The 17,702-nt window shown below is 41.6% G+C and overlaps 1 protein-coding gene across 1 annotated transcript in view; it reads right to left on the reverse strand.

Annotated features, from left to right (window-relative positions):
* Window positions 1-17,702, reverse strand: part of LOC145861720 (cadherin-23) — a 385,582-nt gene that overhangs the window by 270,691 nt on the left and 97,189 nt on the right. The window contains exon 3 of the mRNA XM_082964671.1: window positions 16,616-16,690. Coding sequence (XP_082820797.1) covers window positions 16,616-16,690 — 75 coding nt within the window. The remainder of the gene's footprint in view (window positions 1-16,615; window positions 16,691-17,702) is intronic.

Raw genomic sequence — 17,702 nt, forward strand, 5'->3', positions numbered from 1 at the left:
TTCAACTACTCTGCGTCTCACAAAGACATGGCGGTTGGAAACAAAAATCTCAAATTTGGACTCATCAGACCAAAGGACAGATTTCCACCGGTCTTAAGTCCATTGCTCATGTTTCTTGGCCCAAGCAAGTCTCTTATTATTATTGGTGTCCTTTAGTAGTGGTTTCTTTGCAGCAATTCGACCATGAAGGCCTGATTTCATGCAGTCTCCTCTAAACAGTTGATGTTGAGATGTGTCCGTTACTTGAACTCTGTGAAGCATTTATTTGGGCTGCAATCTGAGGTGCAGTTAACTCTAATGAACTTATCCTCTGCAGCAGAGATAATTCTGGGTCTTCCTTTCCTGTGGCGGTCCTCATGAGAGCCAGTTTCATCATAGCGCTTGATGGTTTTGCGACTGCACTTGAAGAAACTTTCAAAGTTCTTGACATTTTCTGGATTGACTGGCCTAAAGTAATGATAGACTTTCATTTCTCTTTGCTTATTTGAACTGTTCTTGCCATAATATGGACTTGGTATTTTACCAAATAGGGCAATCTTCTGTATACCAGCCCTACATTGTCACAACACAACTGATTGGCTCAAACGGATTAAGATGGAAATAAATTAACTTTTAACAAGGCACACCTGTTAATTGAAATTCATTCCAAGTGACTACCTCGTGAAGCTGGTTGAGAGAATGCCAAGAGTGTGCAAAGCTGTCATCAAGGCAAAGGTTGGCTACTTTGAAGAATCTCAAATATAAAGTCTATTTTGATTTGATGAACACTTTTTTTGGTTACTACATGATTCTATGTTATGTGTTATGTCATTGTTTTGATGTCTTCACTATTTTTCTACAATGTAGAAAATATACAAAATGTACCTGTTATGGCTAGGGGGCAGTATTGACACGGCTGGATAAAAAACGTACCCGATTTAATCTGGTTACTACTCCTGCCCAGTAACTAGAATATGCATATAATTATTGGCTTTGTATAGAAAACACCCTAAAGTTTCTAAAACTGTTTGAATGGTGTCTGTGAGTATAACAGAACTCCTATGGCAGGCCAAAACCTGAGAAGATTTCAAGCAGGAAGTGGCCTGTCTGAGAAGTAGTGTTTCATCTTGGCTCTTTTTATTGAAGACTCAGGATCTGTGCAATAACGTGACACTTCCTACGGCTTCCATAGGGTCTCAGAGCCCGGGAAAAAGTTGAACGATATCGAGGCAGGCTCTGGCTGAAACACATTATCGCTTTTGGCAAGTGGCCACTCAGAGTACTATGGGCTTAGGCGCGTGCCCGCTTCGACCGAATGCTTTCTTTTCCTTTGTCTGTTTACCTAAAAGAAGATTCCCGGTCGGAATATTATCACTTTTTTATGAGAAAAATGGCATAAAAATTGATTTTAAACAGCGGTTGACATGCTTCGAAGTACGGTAATGGAATATTTAGCATTTTTTTGTCAAGAATTGTGCCATGCTCGCCACCCTTATTTACCCTTTAGGATAGTGTCTAGAACGCACGAACAAAACGCCGCTGTTTGGATATAATGATGGATTATTTTGGACCAAACCAACATTTGTTATTGAAGTAGAAGTCCTGAGAGTGCATTCTGATGAAGACAACAAAGGTAATAACATTTTTCTTATAGTAAATCTGACTTTGATGAGTGCTAAACTTGCTGGGTGTCTAAATAGCTAGCCCTGTGATGCCGGGCTATCTACTGAGAATATTGCAAAATGTGCTTTCACCAAAAAGCTATTTTAAAATCGGACATATCGAGCGCATAGAGGAGTTCTGTATCTATAATTCTTAAAATAATTGTTATGCTTTTTGTGAACGTTTATCGTGAGTAATTTAGTAAATTCACCGGCAGTGTTCGGTGGGAATGCTAGTCACATGGTAATGTAAAAAGCTGTTTTTTGATATAAATATGAACTTGATTGAACAAAACATGCATGTATTGTATAACATAATGTCCTAGGGTTGTCATCTGATGAAGATCATCAAAGGTTAGTGCTACATTTAGCTGTGGTTTGGGTTTGTGTGACATTATATGCTAGCTTGAAAAATGGGTGTCTGATTATTTCTGGCTGGGTACTCTGCTGACATAATCTAATGTTTTGCTTTTGCTGTAAAGCCTTTTTGAAATCGGACAGTGTGGTTAGATTAACCTCTATGGGCTAGGTGGGACGCTTGCGTCCCACCTACTCAACAGCCAGTTCAATCCTGTGGCGCGTTATTCAAATCCTTAGATATGCTATTACTTCAATTTTTCAAAAATATGACTATTTTACACCATTTTAAAGATAAGATTCTCGTTAATCTAACCACACTGTCCGATTTCAAAAAGGCTTTACAACGAAAGCAAAACATTAGATTATGTCAGCAGAGTACCGAGCCAGAAATAATCAGACACCCATTTTTCAAGCTAGCATATAATGTCACATAAACCCAAACCACAGCTAAATGTAGCACTAACCTTTGATGATCTTCATCAGATGACAACCCTAGGACATTATGTTATACAATACATGCATGTTTTGTTCAATCAAGTTCATATTTATATCAAAAACCAGCTTTTTACATTAGCATGTGACTAGCATGTGACTAGCATTCCCACCGAACACTGCCGGTGAATTTACTAAATTACTCACGATAAACGCTCACAAAAAGCATAACAATTATTTTAAGAATTATAGATACAGAACTCCTCTATGCACTCGATATGTCCGATATTAAAATAGCTTTTCGGTGAAAGCACATTTTGCAATATTCTCAGTAGATAGCCCGGCATCACAGGGCTAGCTATTTAGACACCCAGCAGGTTTAGCACTCATCAAAGTCAGATTTACTATAAGAAAATGTTCTTACCTTTGTTGTCTTCGTCAGAATGCACTCCCAGGACTTCTACTTCAATAACAAATGTTGGTTTGGTCCAAAATAATCCATCGTTATATCCAAACAGCGGCGTTTTGTTCGTGCGTTCTAGACACTATCCTAAAGGCTAAATAAGGGTGACGAGCATGGCGCAATTCGTGACAAAAGAATTCTAAATATTCCATTACCGTACTTCGAAGCATGTCAACCGCTGTTTAAAATCAATTTTTATGCCATTTTTCTCATAAAAAAGCGATAATATTCCGACCGGGAATCTGCGTTTAGATAAACAGACAAAGGAAAACAAAGCATTCGGTTCGAAGCGGGCACGCGCCTAAGCCCATAGTACTCTGAGTGGCCACTTGCCAAAAGCGATAAAGTGTTTCAGCCAGAGCCTGCCTCGATATCGTTCAACGTTTTCCCGGGCTCTGAGACCCTATGGAAGACGTAGGAAGTGTCACGTTATTGCACAGATCCTGAGTCTTCAATAAAAAGAGCCAAGATGAAACACTACTTCTCAGACAGGCACTTCCTGCTTGAAATCTTCTCAGGTTTTGGCCTGCCATAGGAGTTCTGTTATACTCACAGACACCATTCAAACAGTTTTAGAAACTTTAGGGTGTTTTCTATACAAAGCCAATAATTATATGCATATTCTAGTTACTGGGCAGGAGTATTAACCAGATTAAATCGGGTACGTTTTTTATCCAGCCGTGTCAATACTGCCCCCTATCCCCAACAGGTTAACGAGAGTCTTATCTTTAAAATGGTGTAAAATAGTCATATTTTTGAAAAATTGAAGTAATATCATATCTAAGGTATTTGAATAATGCGCCACAGGATTCAACTGGCTGTTGAGTAGGTGGGACGCAAGCGTCCCACCTAGCCCATAGAGGATAAGCATTAAAACCGTTGTGGATGGGGCCCCCTGAGTGGCACAGCGGTCTAAGACCCTGCATTGCAGTGCAAACTGCATTGCTACAGATGCTGATTCGATGACCGGGAGACCCATGAGGTGACGCAAAAATGGCCCAGCGTCGTCCGGGTTAGGGGAGGGTTTGGCCGGCCGGCATGTCCTTGTCCCATCGCGCTGTAGCGACTGCCGTGTCAGGCCATGCGCATGCACACTGACACGGTCACCAGGTGTACGTTGTTTCCTCCCACACATTCGTGTGGCTGGCTTCCGGGTTAAGCGTGCATTGTGTCAAGAAGCAGTGCGGCTTGGTGGGGAGGACGCACGGCTCTCGACCTTTGCCTCTCCAGAGACCGTATGTGAGTTGCAGCGATGGAAAAAGACAATTGGATATGACGCAAAGGGGGTAAAAATAAATAAATAAAATTATTTTAAAAATTGTGCATGGGTATCATTTCTATGTATAAAATGTATAATAGTAATATTTAAAATGACTAAAACGGGTAAATTTGTATACATATATTTAGAATTGCATCGAGCCGCTTCTGGGGAATTCTGGTAAGATGCCGGTAGACAGAAACGGCCCGATGTACTTGGGCTGATTCTGGGCAGTCATTCATTTTGATTCCGGGGCGAGTCCGACACCCGAATCCGGGCCGGTTCAAATAAGTTCCGGCCCCACGGAAGAGGGCTGCTTCTGGGTCGATTCCTCATTGTTAGCTGGGTCTGCTTCTTCTTGGACTGTCATCCTGTGGCCTCTGCAATGGATAAATTCAATGAGATTGGCCCGAATAAGACAGGTATCTCGTGTGCCATAAAAAATATATATTTGCTACTGCTCGACTAAAAAAAATATTGGTCGACCAACAGCCTATCTACCAAACAATCGACCAGTCGAATAATTGGGGTAAGTCCTACAGTGATACATTCATTTGTTTAAATAAACAACAAATCTGACATTGTATTCCCACTTGAACTTTGATCTTTTAAAATGGTTGAAAGCATAGTGATAACACATTGGAAATTCAACAAACTTTTGGCCGTCTTTTTGAGTGGGTGAAAATAAGTTGGAATCTCATTGATCAACATCAACTAAATAATTCCCAATTATCCACGTTGAAATGACATGGTGTGCCCAGTAGGAACGTCCCTGAAATAAGAAACTCTTCAGTAAAATATTTATATTCATCAAACAACCTAGACTTCAGTGTATAGCCAAACACCAAGACAACCTGTGAACACTATCGCTGTACTGTATGTGTCAAGCATCTCCCATGTCTAGACCAGACCTCTTCCAGTGAAAAGGGAGGAGAGGAGACGCTGCAGCCTCAGATCAAATATCCATGTAGTGGTCAGATGTTGATGTTCCTTCATAAATACACATGGGCACCCTCTGGCTGGGGCTGGCTAGGGCTAGAGGCTCCGGGGCCCGGTGGTGGAGGCAGCCCAGCTACTGATCCTCTGCCCAGGGGGAGAGGGCAGTGAAGATATGGAGTGTAGGGATGGAAGGGTAGGTAGGGGCAATACACAAAGGGAAAAGCTGCTTCTGTACATCACTCTCACACACACATCTGAAAATCATGATCTGCCCCTATGTGTGTGTCAGTTTGAGTCAGGCCACCACAGGGCCACGGGATAGGGTGTCTGCTGACACATAGTGGCCCCGTCCTCACCTGTCCCAAAGCATTCCCCACACTGTTACGTCATCTACAAGACACACGGCAACCAGCACGGTCACTTAAACAGACCAATCAGGGCCATTGCGGAAACTTGATCACCAAAGATCAAGTAATGCAGTCCCTTCTACAGTCGGTATATCTATTGAGTCCTGTGTGGCTGAGTTGGTCAGGTTAATGGGTTCAAATACCATTGGAGCCACCAATAGAAAAATGTATGTCGCTTTGAACAAAAGTGTCTGCTAAATGGCATATATTATTATGCAACTTGTCTGTCTGAGACTGTATGCAGTAAAACCTCAGTTTACCCTCCAGACCTCAAATCCTCCTATGCCATTATAGAGAGTAGTAAGGTCCTCCTACCCTTCAGTCCGTTATGCCCTCAACTCATCACACGTGCACACACCCCTCCCCCTTCCACACGCTCTCCTACAGTTTGACAGGCCTGTCTGTGTAGCTTCAGTGGCATCATTGTGGATGTACTAGAGGCCCTCCAGGACGAGGACATCTGCTGAGCTAATAAACAATAATCTTGACAAATAGTCACTGTCCAATCACTCAGCCCGCCCTCATAATCACCCCACTGAACAAGCCATCACAGGGCCCATGACAGCGGCCATCATGGACCACACTGGGACATGACTGACTGCCCACTGCACCAATGGTGGTGGGTGTTGGGCAGGAGCCAGCCGGCTGCCTGCAGAGAGGACACTGTGATTCATGACCAGACGGCACAGTGGGGAGAGACGAGTTAGTGGTTAGGGAAATGAGCTGCTCACACGTAGAGTGCAGAGTACATCAAGTACACACACATACACACACAATTTCATCCCATCCTCACTCAAACTGCAGGAAAAAGTTAGTGAACACTCCCAAAACTCAGATTAAGAGTGCACAAGGGCAGGAGGGGGATAGTAGAGGGTATATGTGATATAAAAAACAACCTATATGATGTGACAGATTCTATAGACCTATATGTTTTTAATTCAAAGCCCCTGAGAGCCCTGGCTAGGTGATGAAAAGCCAGGCATCCTCAAATTGCTCCGTCAATCACTTCAACCACCAAAAATGAAAAAATAGAATAAAAGAGAATCATTAAATGCATCCTAAATTACTCACTATAAAGTGCACTACTTTTGACCAGAGCCCTATGGGCTTACTATATGGGCCCTGGTCAAAAGTAGTGCAGTATAGGGAATAGGGTGGTATTTCGGATGCAGATATCGACTTGAGATACCATTGACTCCTTACTGCTGTTTTATACAGTGCCTGTCAGAATTATCCACGCACTTGAATTTCTTAACATTTTATTGTGTTACAAGGTAGGATTAAAATGCATTTCATTTTCATTTTTGTCAACAATTTACACAATACTCTGATGTCAAAGTGGAAGAAAAATGCTAATATTCTTTTAAGATTAATGAGAAATATAACACTAATATCACTTTAAGTATTCAACGCCTGAGTCAAAACAAGTTAGAAACACCTTTGGCAGCGATTATAGGTAAGACTCTAAGAGCTTTGCACACCTGGATTGTGGAATATTTGCCCAGTATTCTTTTCAAATTTCTTCAAGCTATGTCAAGGTGTTGGGGATCATGGCTAGAGGAGAAATGTTCAAGTCCTGCCATAGATATTTAAATAGTGGCACAGCCAAGCCGACAAGGAGGCACAGCACCCCTCTTATTTGCGGAGAACACTGGCATAGTGACCATATCTTTTTTTTAAACACTTTAAACACTATAAATGGGCACTTACGATTTTGCAGTATTTGATAAATATGAATTATTCTCGGTATAAAAATTTTCCCCAAAATATGAATCCTGTACTCCAACACTTATAGCACATGTGTTGACATATCAACAGCATTTATGTTGGGAAGTTGAAACCAATATTGATAAACATATGGTGTATTTTATCCAAAGCAACATTACATTACTTACCGGGAGCTCTGATCTCATTCTGTATTTTATCATTTTTATTGACAGAACAGTTAGAGGTACTGATTGGGAGACAGGTAATGGAGAGGGACACAGAAATGAAGGGCACAGACAGTCTCAAACCTCCCGTCACCAGGGGGCATGTGTGGTCCACATTACAGAATAGTTAACATTGACACTGACACTTCAGTATACACTGAGTGCACAAAACATTAAGATCACATTTGTAATATTGAGTTGCAGCCCCCTCTTTTGCCCTCAGAACAGCCTCAATTAGTTTGGGCATGTACTCTACAAGGTGTAGAAAGCATTCCATAGGGATGATGGCCCATGTTGCACTGCAATGCTTCCCACATTTTTGTGAAGTTGGCTGGATGTCCTTTGGGTGGTGGACTATTGTTGATACACACAGGAACCTGTTGAGCCTGACAACAAACCGGTGCACATGGCACCTACTACCATACCCCGTTCAAAGGCACAAATAATTTGTCTTGCCCATTCACCCTCCGAATGGCATACATACACAATCCATGTCTCAATTGTCTCAAGGCTTAAAAATTATTATTTAACCTTTCTCCTCCCCTTCATATACACTGATTTAAGTGGATTTAACAAGTGACATCTATAAGGGATCATAGCTTTCACCTGGTGTGACGCAGTGTGGGTAGCCCATATTCCTGGGTCCCTCCTCTTTTTAGATCACTGCAGCTAGCGATGGGAACGAGCTGCAACAAACACTCAAACTGGACAGTATCATCTCAATCTCTTCATTCAAAGACTCAATCATGGACACTCTTACTGACAGTTGTAGCTGATTTGCGGGATATATTGTTGTCTCTACCTTCTTGCCCTTTGTGCTGTTGTCTGTGCCCAATAATGTGTGTACCCTGTTTTGTGCTGCTACCATGTTGTGTTACTACCATGCTGTGTTGTCATGTGTTGCTGCCATGCTATGTTGTTGTCTTAGGTCTCTCTTTATGTAGTGTTGTGTTGTCTCTCTTGTCGTGATGTGTGTTTTGGCCTATATTTTGTATTAATTTATTTTTATTTTTAATCCCAGCCCCTATCCCCGCAGGAGACCTTTTTGCCTTTTGATAGGCCATCATTGTAAATAAGAATTTGCTCTTAACTGACTTGCCTAGTTAAATAAAGGTTAAATAAATAAAAAATAACCTGGTGAAGGCAGACGTCAATTTTCCTGAAATAAGCCCATATTTTGCCAGCAAACATGCTCACATTGGCATGATGTGGGCCCAATACGAGTTAAAACATTGGACCCATGTAGGCTACCCATATTGGCCGAATCGCCTTTGCTCATTTGTGACAAAATTACAGATGCACAAACCTTTACAATAACATGGTAGGTTAGCATTGTTTTGTGGGTATGATATTTACGCCTCTAACGCTCTCACTCATCATTATTAATGATTCATTCAGGACAATCCATAATCATGATGGCACCCACATTAATGTAGAAGTGTTTAGAAAAATAATATATTCTTATTTACAATAAAAGTAACTCCAAAATGACACAATACATTATTTACCATTCATTGAGCACAAAATAATCTGAAACACAACCAAAACAAACAGCAAATGCATCCAACAAATGTGTAGAGTCATTGTAAATGTAATTAACATGCAATCATTGTGTGCTATGCATATGGGACCAAATACTTATTACGAGCCTAGTTGGTTTAGCCACAGAAAAAGCCAGCAACCTTCCACTAGCCATGATTGGCTGAGATAATGAGTGGCTAGACATGCCGAGAGATGAGTTTGGGTTGGTGTAGCATCTTGTATCTATAAAATGAGCTTCTCGTTATGTGTAGATAATCCTTTCTACTGCAGTTTTCTCTAAATATATAACGTTAGTCATGGAGAACTGAAAATATGTTGCTACTGCTCTCAAAAGCATTGTTGCCCTGAATTTCTCAGGCGCTATCGACAAAGGTCAGTGGGAAAAAGTTGTGATGGACATCTTTCTGGAGGACGATCATGCCATGCTGACTCTATGGATTGGGATTTTAGTAAATTTTTTAGCTAGCTAGCTAATGTTAACGTTACATGTCTAAACAAAAGTCCCCAAGTTAAAGCTTGCTGTTAGCTAGCTAACATTAGCGGAGGTTAGATAGCTGGCTTGCTAGCTAACATTAACTTACATCTATGAAGTGTGTGTAATGTTAGTGATGTTTTCTCAGAATGTCATTTCGCATTGCTAGTTATATTCTAATGTTAGCTAGCTAACTAGCTAACATTGAAACTATTTGGTTAACTTTAGCTAGCTATGAAAATCGGTTTGTATTGCTAGTTAAAGCTTGCTGTTAGCTAGCCAGCTAACGTTAGATGGCTGGATAGCTAGCTAACATTACGTGTATTAACTGTGTGTAGTGATGTTCTCAGAATGCCAATTCACATCTATTGTATAATAATGCTAAAATATTTGTATCTGGAATTTGTCTTTCAGCATCAATCAGAAGAACACGCCTGACTCTCCTCCACCTGTCATACAAGGAGAATTGTCTAATGCCTCACATCAAAGAGAGCTGGCCCAAGCACAGGTTACACCTGAAGCATGAGGACTTGCAGCGAGTGGTGAACTTCATCAACAACTACACAGAGGATAGTGTTACCAGGACGTCACCAGGACACAAACACTTTGGTGGAAAAAGGCTGCCATCCCATGTGACAAAAGCAACAGTGTGGCGTCTCTACAAGGAATCGATGACAACACTTGGTATGTAAAGCATAAACACATTTTGATTGTTTAATTGACCTCCAACATGATTGGGACTACATTTATTGATCTCACATTATTTCTGTATTTTCCAGAGGTACGTATGGTCGGGCTGTCTTCCTTCAGGAATCTGTGTAGAAAATTGCTGCCCCACTTCTCAAGCACTAAGCCCAGGACAGACCTGTGCTGGCAGTGCCAGAGGAACAACTATTAGGTCTTCAGATCTGCCATTCTGCCAGAAGCTGTTAAGTAAGCCAAGCTGAAGAAGCAAGAGCAGCATATCTTGCTTGTTCAGAGTGAGCGGTCTGTCTCCCAGAAGATGGTTGCTGACTGCAAGACCACCTGTCAAGACTTGCAGTTGTCTCTGGGGGCCCCTACTGAGCCAGCAAGCAAAGACATCAGGATGCATTACAGCTTTGATTTTGCTCAACAAGTAAGCAACATTTCCTCTTTTATACCGATTAAGGACATAGATGGTTGTATAGATATACACTAAAAATAATTATATATTTATGGGAGGCAGGCAAATACCTTTCACTGAGCTGTGTAAAGACAGATTGACGGGGTGAGACAATTAATTGTAATTTATCTTAATGTTATTTTGTTGTTTGTAGGTGCACTATCCATCCTTCTGAACCTATGCAGCCAGGTCCCATCTACTTTTTAACTCCTCGCAAGTGTGGCTTGTTTGGTGTCTGCTGTAAAAGAATACCACAACAAGCCAACTACTTGATTGATGAAGGCATGTCATCCAGCAAAGGCAGCAGCGCAGTCATCAACTACATGCACCATTTTTTCACCAACTACAGAGTTGGGGAAACACCTGTGGACCTGAATTGTGATAACTGCAGACAAGAACAGGTTTGTGCTCTGGTATTGTGCCTGTCACAGCACCAGAGCACAGGTATCTTTACATTTACTCAGGTATGACAATTTAGTACTTTTTCCAGCACTGGGTGTGGCTGGGGGTTACAGCATTTATTTCATATGACCCATCAATTTAGAAAAGTGTGTCTGGGTAAGTGTCATCTAATATTTTTTAAATACTTTTATCTGAACACTTTCTGTTAACCTGGAATTGTTCCTTATTGTAGGCTACTACCACTTTTAGTCTTAATCTTTACTACACTACTCACTGTTTAGCACATGACCTCACATGTGAATCCGTAAAGAGATGGGTGGGGCTGGCTTAAGAGAATGTGAACAATGTTGAATGGGTTTAGACAAAGGAGACCTCTCCAGTAGGTACCAAAACATTCAAAGGCCCTTTTCCCAAGAGTGAGTTTACAAGTTTATCAACTTTCAAAGCAGGATTACTTTCCCCTTGTTCCTAAAAAATGCAGTGTGTGATATACCATTTTGTAGCTGAGTCTCTACTTTTTACACATATAAAAATCCCAATTTCAAATTTTGCAATGTAAAACCGAATCCAGGTGGTGAGTTACATATGGAATCATGTAGCAACCAAAAAAGTGTTAAACAAATCAAAATACATTTGAGATTCCTCAAAGTAGCCCTCCTTTGCCTTGATGACAGCTTTGCACACTCTTGGGGCTGGGGGCCCCGGACTGGAGGGCGACTCTGGCTGCGTCGGAGGACAGGCGGGCGACTCTGGCTGCGCCGGAGGACAGGCGGGTGACTCTGGCTGCGCCGGAGGACAGGCGGGCGACTCTGGCTGCGCCGGAGGACAGGCGGGCGACTCTGGCTGGGGAGACTTGCAGGAGACCCGGCTCTGGGTGCAGGCACAGGACCCACCAGGCTGGGGAGACATGCAGGAGGCCTGGCTCTGGGCGCAGGCACAGGACTCACCAGGCTGGGGAGACATGCAGGAGGCCTGGCTCTGGGCGCAGGCACAGGACTCACCAGGCTAGGGAGACATGAAGGAAGCCTGGCTCTGGGCGCAGGCACAGGACCCACCAGGCTGGGGAGACATGCAGGAGGCCTGGCCCTGGGAGCAGGCACAAGACGTGCAGGACTGGGGAGGTGCACAGGAGGCCTGGTGCGTGGGGCTGGAACAGTCTTCACCAGAAGGCTAGCACGCACCTCAGGACGAGTATGGAGAGCTGACTCAGGTGACATCAATTCGAGGACACGCACCGTAGGGCGAATGTCGTGCCTCATGCACCAACACAGCAACTCTCTCATATCTCTCTCCTCCAATTTCCCCATCAACTCCTTAACCTGTTGGGTCTAGGGGGCAGCATTTGCACGTCTGGATAAAAAAAATGTACCCGATTTAATCTGGTTACTAATCCTACCCAGTAACTAGAATATGCATATACTTATTATATATGGATAGAAAACACTCTAAAGTTTCCAAAACTGTTTGAATGGTGTCTGTGAGTATAACAGAACTCATTTGGCAGGCAAAACCCTGAGACATTTTCTGACAGGAAGTGGATACCTGATGTGTTGTATTGACTTTAAACCTATCCCATTGAAAAACACAGGGGTTTAGGAATATTTTGGCACTTCCTATTGCTTCCACTAGATGTCACCAGCCTTTACAAAGTGTTTTGAGTCTTCTGGAGGGAGATCTGACCGAACAAGAGCCATGGAACGGTGATGTCCCATTAGACACCTGGCGCGCTAGTTCATGTTGGGTACCCTCGTTCCAATACGTTATAAAAGAGTATGCATTCGTCCACCTTGAATATTATTCATGTTCTGGTTAAAAAAGGCCCTAATGATTTATGCTATACAACGTTTGACATGTTTGAACGAACGGAAATATATTTTTTCCCCTCGTTCATGACGAGAAGTCCGGCTGGCTTACATCATGTGCTAACGAGACGGAGATTTTTGGACATAAATGATGAGCTTTTTTGAACAAAACTACATTCGTTATGGACCTGTGATACCTGGAAGTGACATCTGATGAAGAGAATCAAAGGTAATGGATTATTTACATAGTATTTTCGATTTTAGATCTCCCCAACATGACGTCTAGTCTGTATCGCAACGCGTATTTTTCTGGGCGCAGTGCTCAGATTATTGCAAAGTGTGATTTCCCAGTAAGGTTATTTTTAAATCTGGCAAGTTGATTGCGTTCAAGAGATGTAAATCTATAATTCTTTAAATGACAATATAATATTTTACCAATGTTTTCTAATTTTAATTATTTAATTTCTGACGCTGACTTGACTGCCGGTTATTCAAGGGAAACGATTTCCTCAACATCAATGCCATAGTAAAACGCTGTTTTTGTATATAAATATGAACTTGATAGAACTAAAAATGCATGCATTGTCTAACATAATGTCCTAGGAGTGTCATCTGATGGAGATTGTAAAAGGTTAGTGCATCATTTTAGCTGGTTTTATGGTTTTGGTGACCCTGTCTTTGACTTGACAAAACATTACACACAACTCTTGTAAATGTACTGTCCTAACATACTCTAAATTTATGCTTTCGCCGTAAAACCTTTTTGAAATCGTAAAACGTGGTTAGATTAAGGAGATGTTTATCTTTCAAATGGTGTAACATAGTTGTATTTTTGAAAAATTAGAATTTTGACATTTATTTGGATTCAAATTTGCCGCTCTTGAAATGCACCTGCTGTTGATGGAGTGCACCACGGGTGGCACGCTAGCGTCCCACCTAGCCCCAAGAGGTTAACTGTCTCTGCTTCGCTCCCTTCCAACTTCACCCCGACTGGCTCTGGTTCCATCCTCGGCACTGCCGACCGTCCCGTGTGCCCCCCCCCCAAAAAAAATCTTGGGGCTGCCTCTCCTCCTCTTGCCTTGCCAGCTGATCCTCCCAGAAACGTCGTTCTGCCTTCGCTGCCTCTATCTCCTCCGGCGGGCGGCGGTATTCTCCAGCCTGTCTCCAGGGTCCCTTTCCATCCAGTATCTCTTCCCAAGTCCAGGAGTCCTGAACCCTCTGCTCCTCCTTACCACGCTGCTTGATCCGTTGTAGGTGGGTAGTTCTGTAACGGCCGTCGTTGAAGAGAGTAGACCAAGGCGCAGCGTGGTTAGTGCTCATCATGAATTTATTAAAGATAGAACACTTTAAACAAAAAAACAAGAAACCGACAGTCAGGTGCAAAACACTAAACCGAAATTAACTACCCACAAACCCTAAAGGAAAACAGGCTACCTAAGTATGAATCCCAATCAGCGACAACGATGTACAGCTGTCCCTGATTGAGAGCCATACCAGGCCAAAACAAAGAAATACAAAGCATAGAAAAAAGGACATAGAATGCCCACCAAATCACACCCGGACCAAACCTAAATAGAGACATAAAAAAGGCTCTCTCAGGTCAGGGCGTGACAGCTGACTTGCTTAAACAAATGTGGCTTCTACTGACAATTGAGATGTACAAATATGGCATAAGGGGACGACAAGCAAGAGGTAATCCGTAATTTTGGTTACGACATCAATGAGTGAGCTAGGATGGACATAGTCAATATAACTATTTGTTTAGCACTTTTGAAATGTACAGCGACAGAATTCAGAACATGGACCGTTCTTACAGTATTCTCCCTGTACACCAAGTCTACATGTGCACCATCAAGTCAGAACAGTAGGCGAAATTAACTTCACTAGGGTAGGGGGCAGTATTTTCACAGCCGGATGAAAAACGTACCCAAATTAAACGGCCTACTACTGGGGCCCAGGAACGGAAATATGCATATTATTAGTAGATTTGGATAGAAAACACTCTAAAGTTTCTAAAACTGTTTGAATGGTGTCTGTGAGTATAACAGAACTCCTATGGCAGGCCAAAACCTGAGAAGATTCCATGCAGGAAGTGGAAATCTGATTTGTGGAATCACCTTCAACACTTTGCCTATGAAACACACCGTGAGTTAGGATTCATTTAGCACTTCCTAAGGCTGCCACTAGATGTCAACAGTCTTTACAAAGTGGTTTGAGTCTTCTCCGGTAAAAACTGACCGAACGAGAGGCCTGGAAAGTTGGTCATACGGGGAGGGCCATTACTACTATGACGCGGTCGCCCGTGGGTACCCTTTCATTCCGAAATGTTTAGTAAGACAATGCAATCGTCCGCCTTGAATATTATTGAAGCTCTGATTGAAAAAGGCCCTAAGGATTTATGTCATACAACGTTTGACATGTTTGAACGAACGTAAATATATATTTTTTGCACATTCGTGACGACAAGTCCCGCGCGCTTCAGTATATTATGAGTAGCCTTCGGAACGTGCTAACAAGAAGGAGCTTTTGGGACATAAATTATTAACTTTTTCGAACAAAACTGCATTTGTTGTGGACCTGGGATTCCTGGAAGTGCCTTCTGATGAAGATAATCAAAGGTAAGGGAATATTTATAATAGTAAATTTGATTTTAGATGGTTCCAAGATGGCGCTAACCTGTATTGCCTAGCCTATTTTTCTGAGCATAGCACCTCGTTTATTACAAAGTGTGATTTCCCAGTAAAGTTATTTTTAAATCTGGCAATGCGGTTGCATTCACGAGTTGTTAATCTATAATTCTTTGAATGACAATATCACATTTTAACAATGTTTTCGAATAGTAATTTTGTATATTGTAGCGCTGATTCACCGGAAGCATGAGATAAAATATTTTCTGAACGTCACGCGCCGATGTAAAATGCTGTTTTTATATATAAATATGAACTTTATCGAACAAAAAATGCATGTATTGTGTAACATGATGTCCTAGGAGTGTCATCTGATGAAGATTGTCAAAGGTTAGTGCTGCATTTAGCTGTGTTTTGGGTATTTGTGATGCTAGTTGCTTTGAAAATGGCAGTGTGATTTCTTTGGCAGGGTACTCTCCTAACATAATCTAATGTTTTGCTTTTGCTGTAAAGCCTTTTTGAAATCGGACCACGTGGTTCGATTCAGGAGAGGTGTATCTATAAAATGGTGTAAAATAGTCATATGTTTGAGAAATTGAAGTAATAGGATTTTTAAGGTATTTGAAAATCGCGCCACAGGCTTCAACTGGCTGTTACGTAGGTGGGACGAATTCGTCCCACCTAGCCCATAGAGGTTAAACATAGATCTCATCAATGACATCAAAACTGCCCCACATTGATACCGTGATATGAGAAATACAAGGCATAAAAACGGAAGACTCCATGTGATAGTGAAGTTGTTCCTACAACCTTTGAGTCAACTATGCATAAGCATCCAGGCCTAGAAGGCTATTCTGATCACAACTACAAAACATCTCTCTCTATATATATCTCTCTCTCTCTCTATCGTCAGATACTCCTCAAGGAAAATGTGTGACAAAGACCGGTAGAACGCATGTGAAGACATGCGTTCTACCGGTCTTTGTCACACATTTTCCTTCCTCTTCTTTCTCTAAAGCAGAGTAATTCACACCTGAACCAGTGACTCTAACGTTTTATATCTCTCTAATCTTCCATATCTCTCTAAATCACAAATGAAGACTGGATGGTCTGCTGAATTCCACAACTTGGGACGTTGACACACAATGTGCAGAGTAAATGACATCAGATATAGTCACACACACTGAAAGACTCACCAACTGGTGTGTTCTCATAGATGAGAAGGTAGGAGTGGAAAAAGTAGTTCTGGAAGCGTGGAGGCTGGTTGGAGGCTATGGAAGAGGAGAGAAAAATCAAATTTTTTTGTCAACCATCTACACACAATACCCCACAATGACAAAGTGAAAACATGTTTTTAGAAATGTTTGCAAATGTATTGAAAATGAAATACTGAAATATCTAATATAAATAAGTATTCACAACTCTGAGTCAATACCTTGTAGAAACACCTTTGGCAGCAATTACAGCTGTGAGTCTTTCTGGATAAGTCTCTAAGAGCTTTCCACAGTTGGACTGTGCAACATTTGCCCATTATTATAAAAAAAATTATTCAAGCTCTATCAAATTAGTTGTTGATCATTGCTAGACAACCATTTTCCACGGTCTTCTTGGTGAGCAACTCCAGTGTAGATTTGGCCCAAGTCCTAAACAATTGCAAGCATACCCATAACATGATGCAGCCACCACTATGATTGAATATATGGAGAGTGGTACTCAGTAATGTGTTTTATTGGAGTTGCCCCAAACATAATACTTTGTATTCAGTACAAAAAGCTAATTGCTTTGCCAATTTTCTTTTCAGTATTACTTTAGTGCATTGTTGCAAACAGGATGCATGTTTTGGAATAACATTTTTTTTTTACCTGATATTTTAAAACTACCTCATCTCTGTATACCACCCATACAATTATCTGTACGGTCATTCAGTCGAGCAATGAATTTCAAACACAGATTACACCACAAAGACCAGGGAGGTTTTCCAATGCCTTGCAAAAAGTGCACCTTTTGGTAGATGGGTAAAAAATAAGCAGAAATTGAATACCCCTTTGATCATAGTAAAACTATTAATTATACTTTGTAATTAATAAATACACCCAGTCACTAAAAAGATACAGGTGTCCTTCCTAACTCAGTTGCCAAAGAGGAAGGAAACTGCTCAAGGATTTCAACATGAGGCCAATGGTGACGTTAACCCAGTTACAGAGTTTAATGGCTGTGATAGGAGAAAACTGATGAACCGATCGGCTCACACATCCATACCTGCATGCTGTCACTGAGCCTTAA

This window comes from Salmo salar, chromosome 18 (assembly GCF_965601325.2).
Source record: "Salmo salar chromosome 18, fSalSal1, whole genome shotgun sequence".
NCBI lineage: Eukaryota > Metazoa > Chordata > Actinopteri > Salmoniformes > Salmonidae > Salmo > Salmo salar.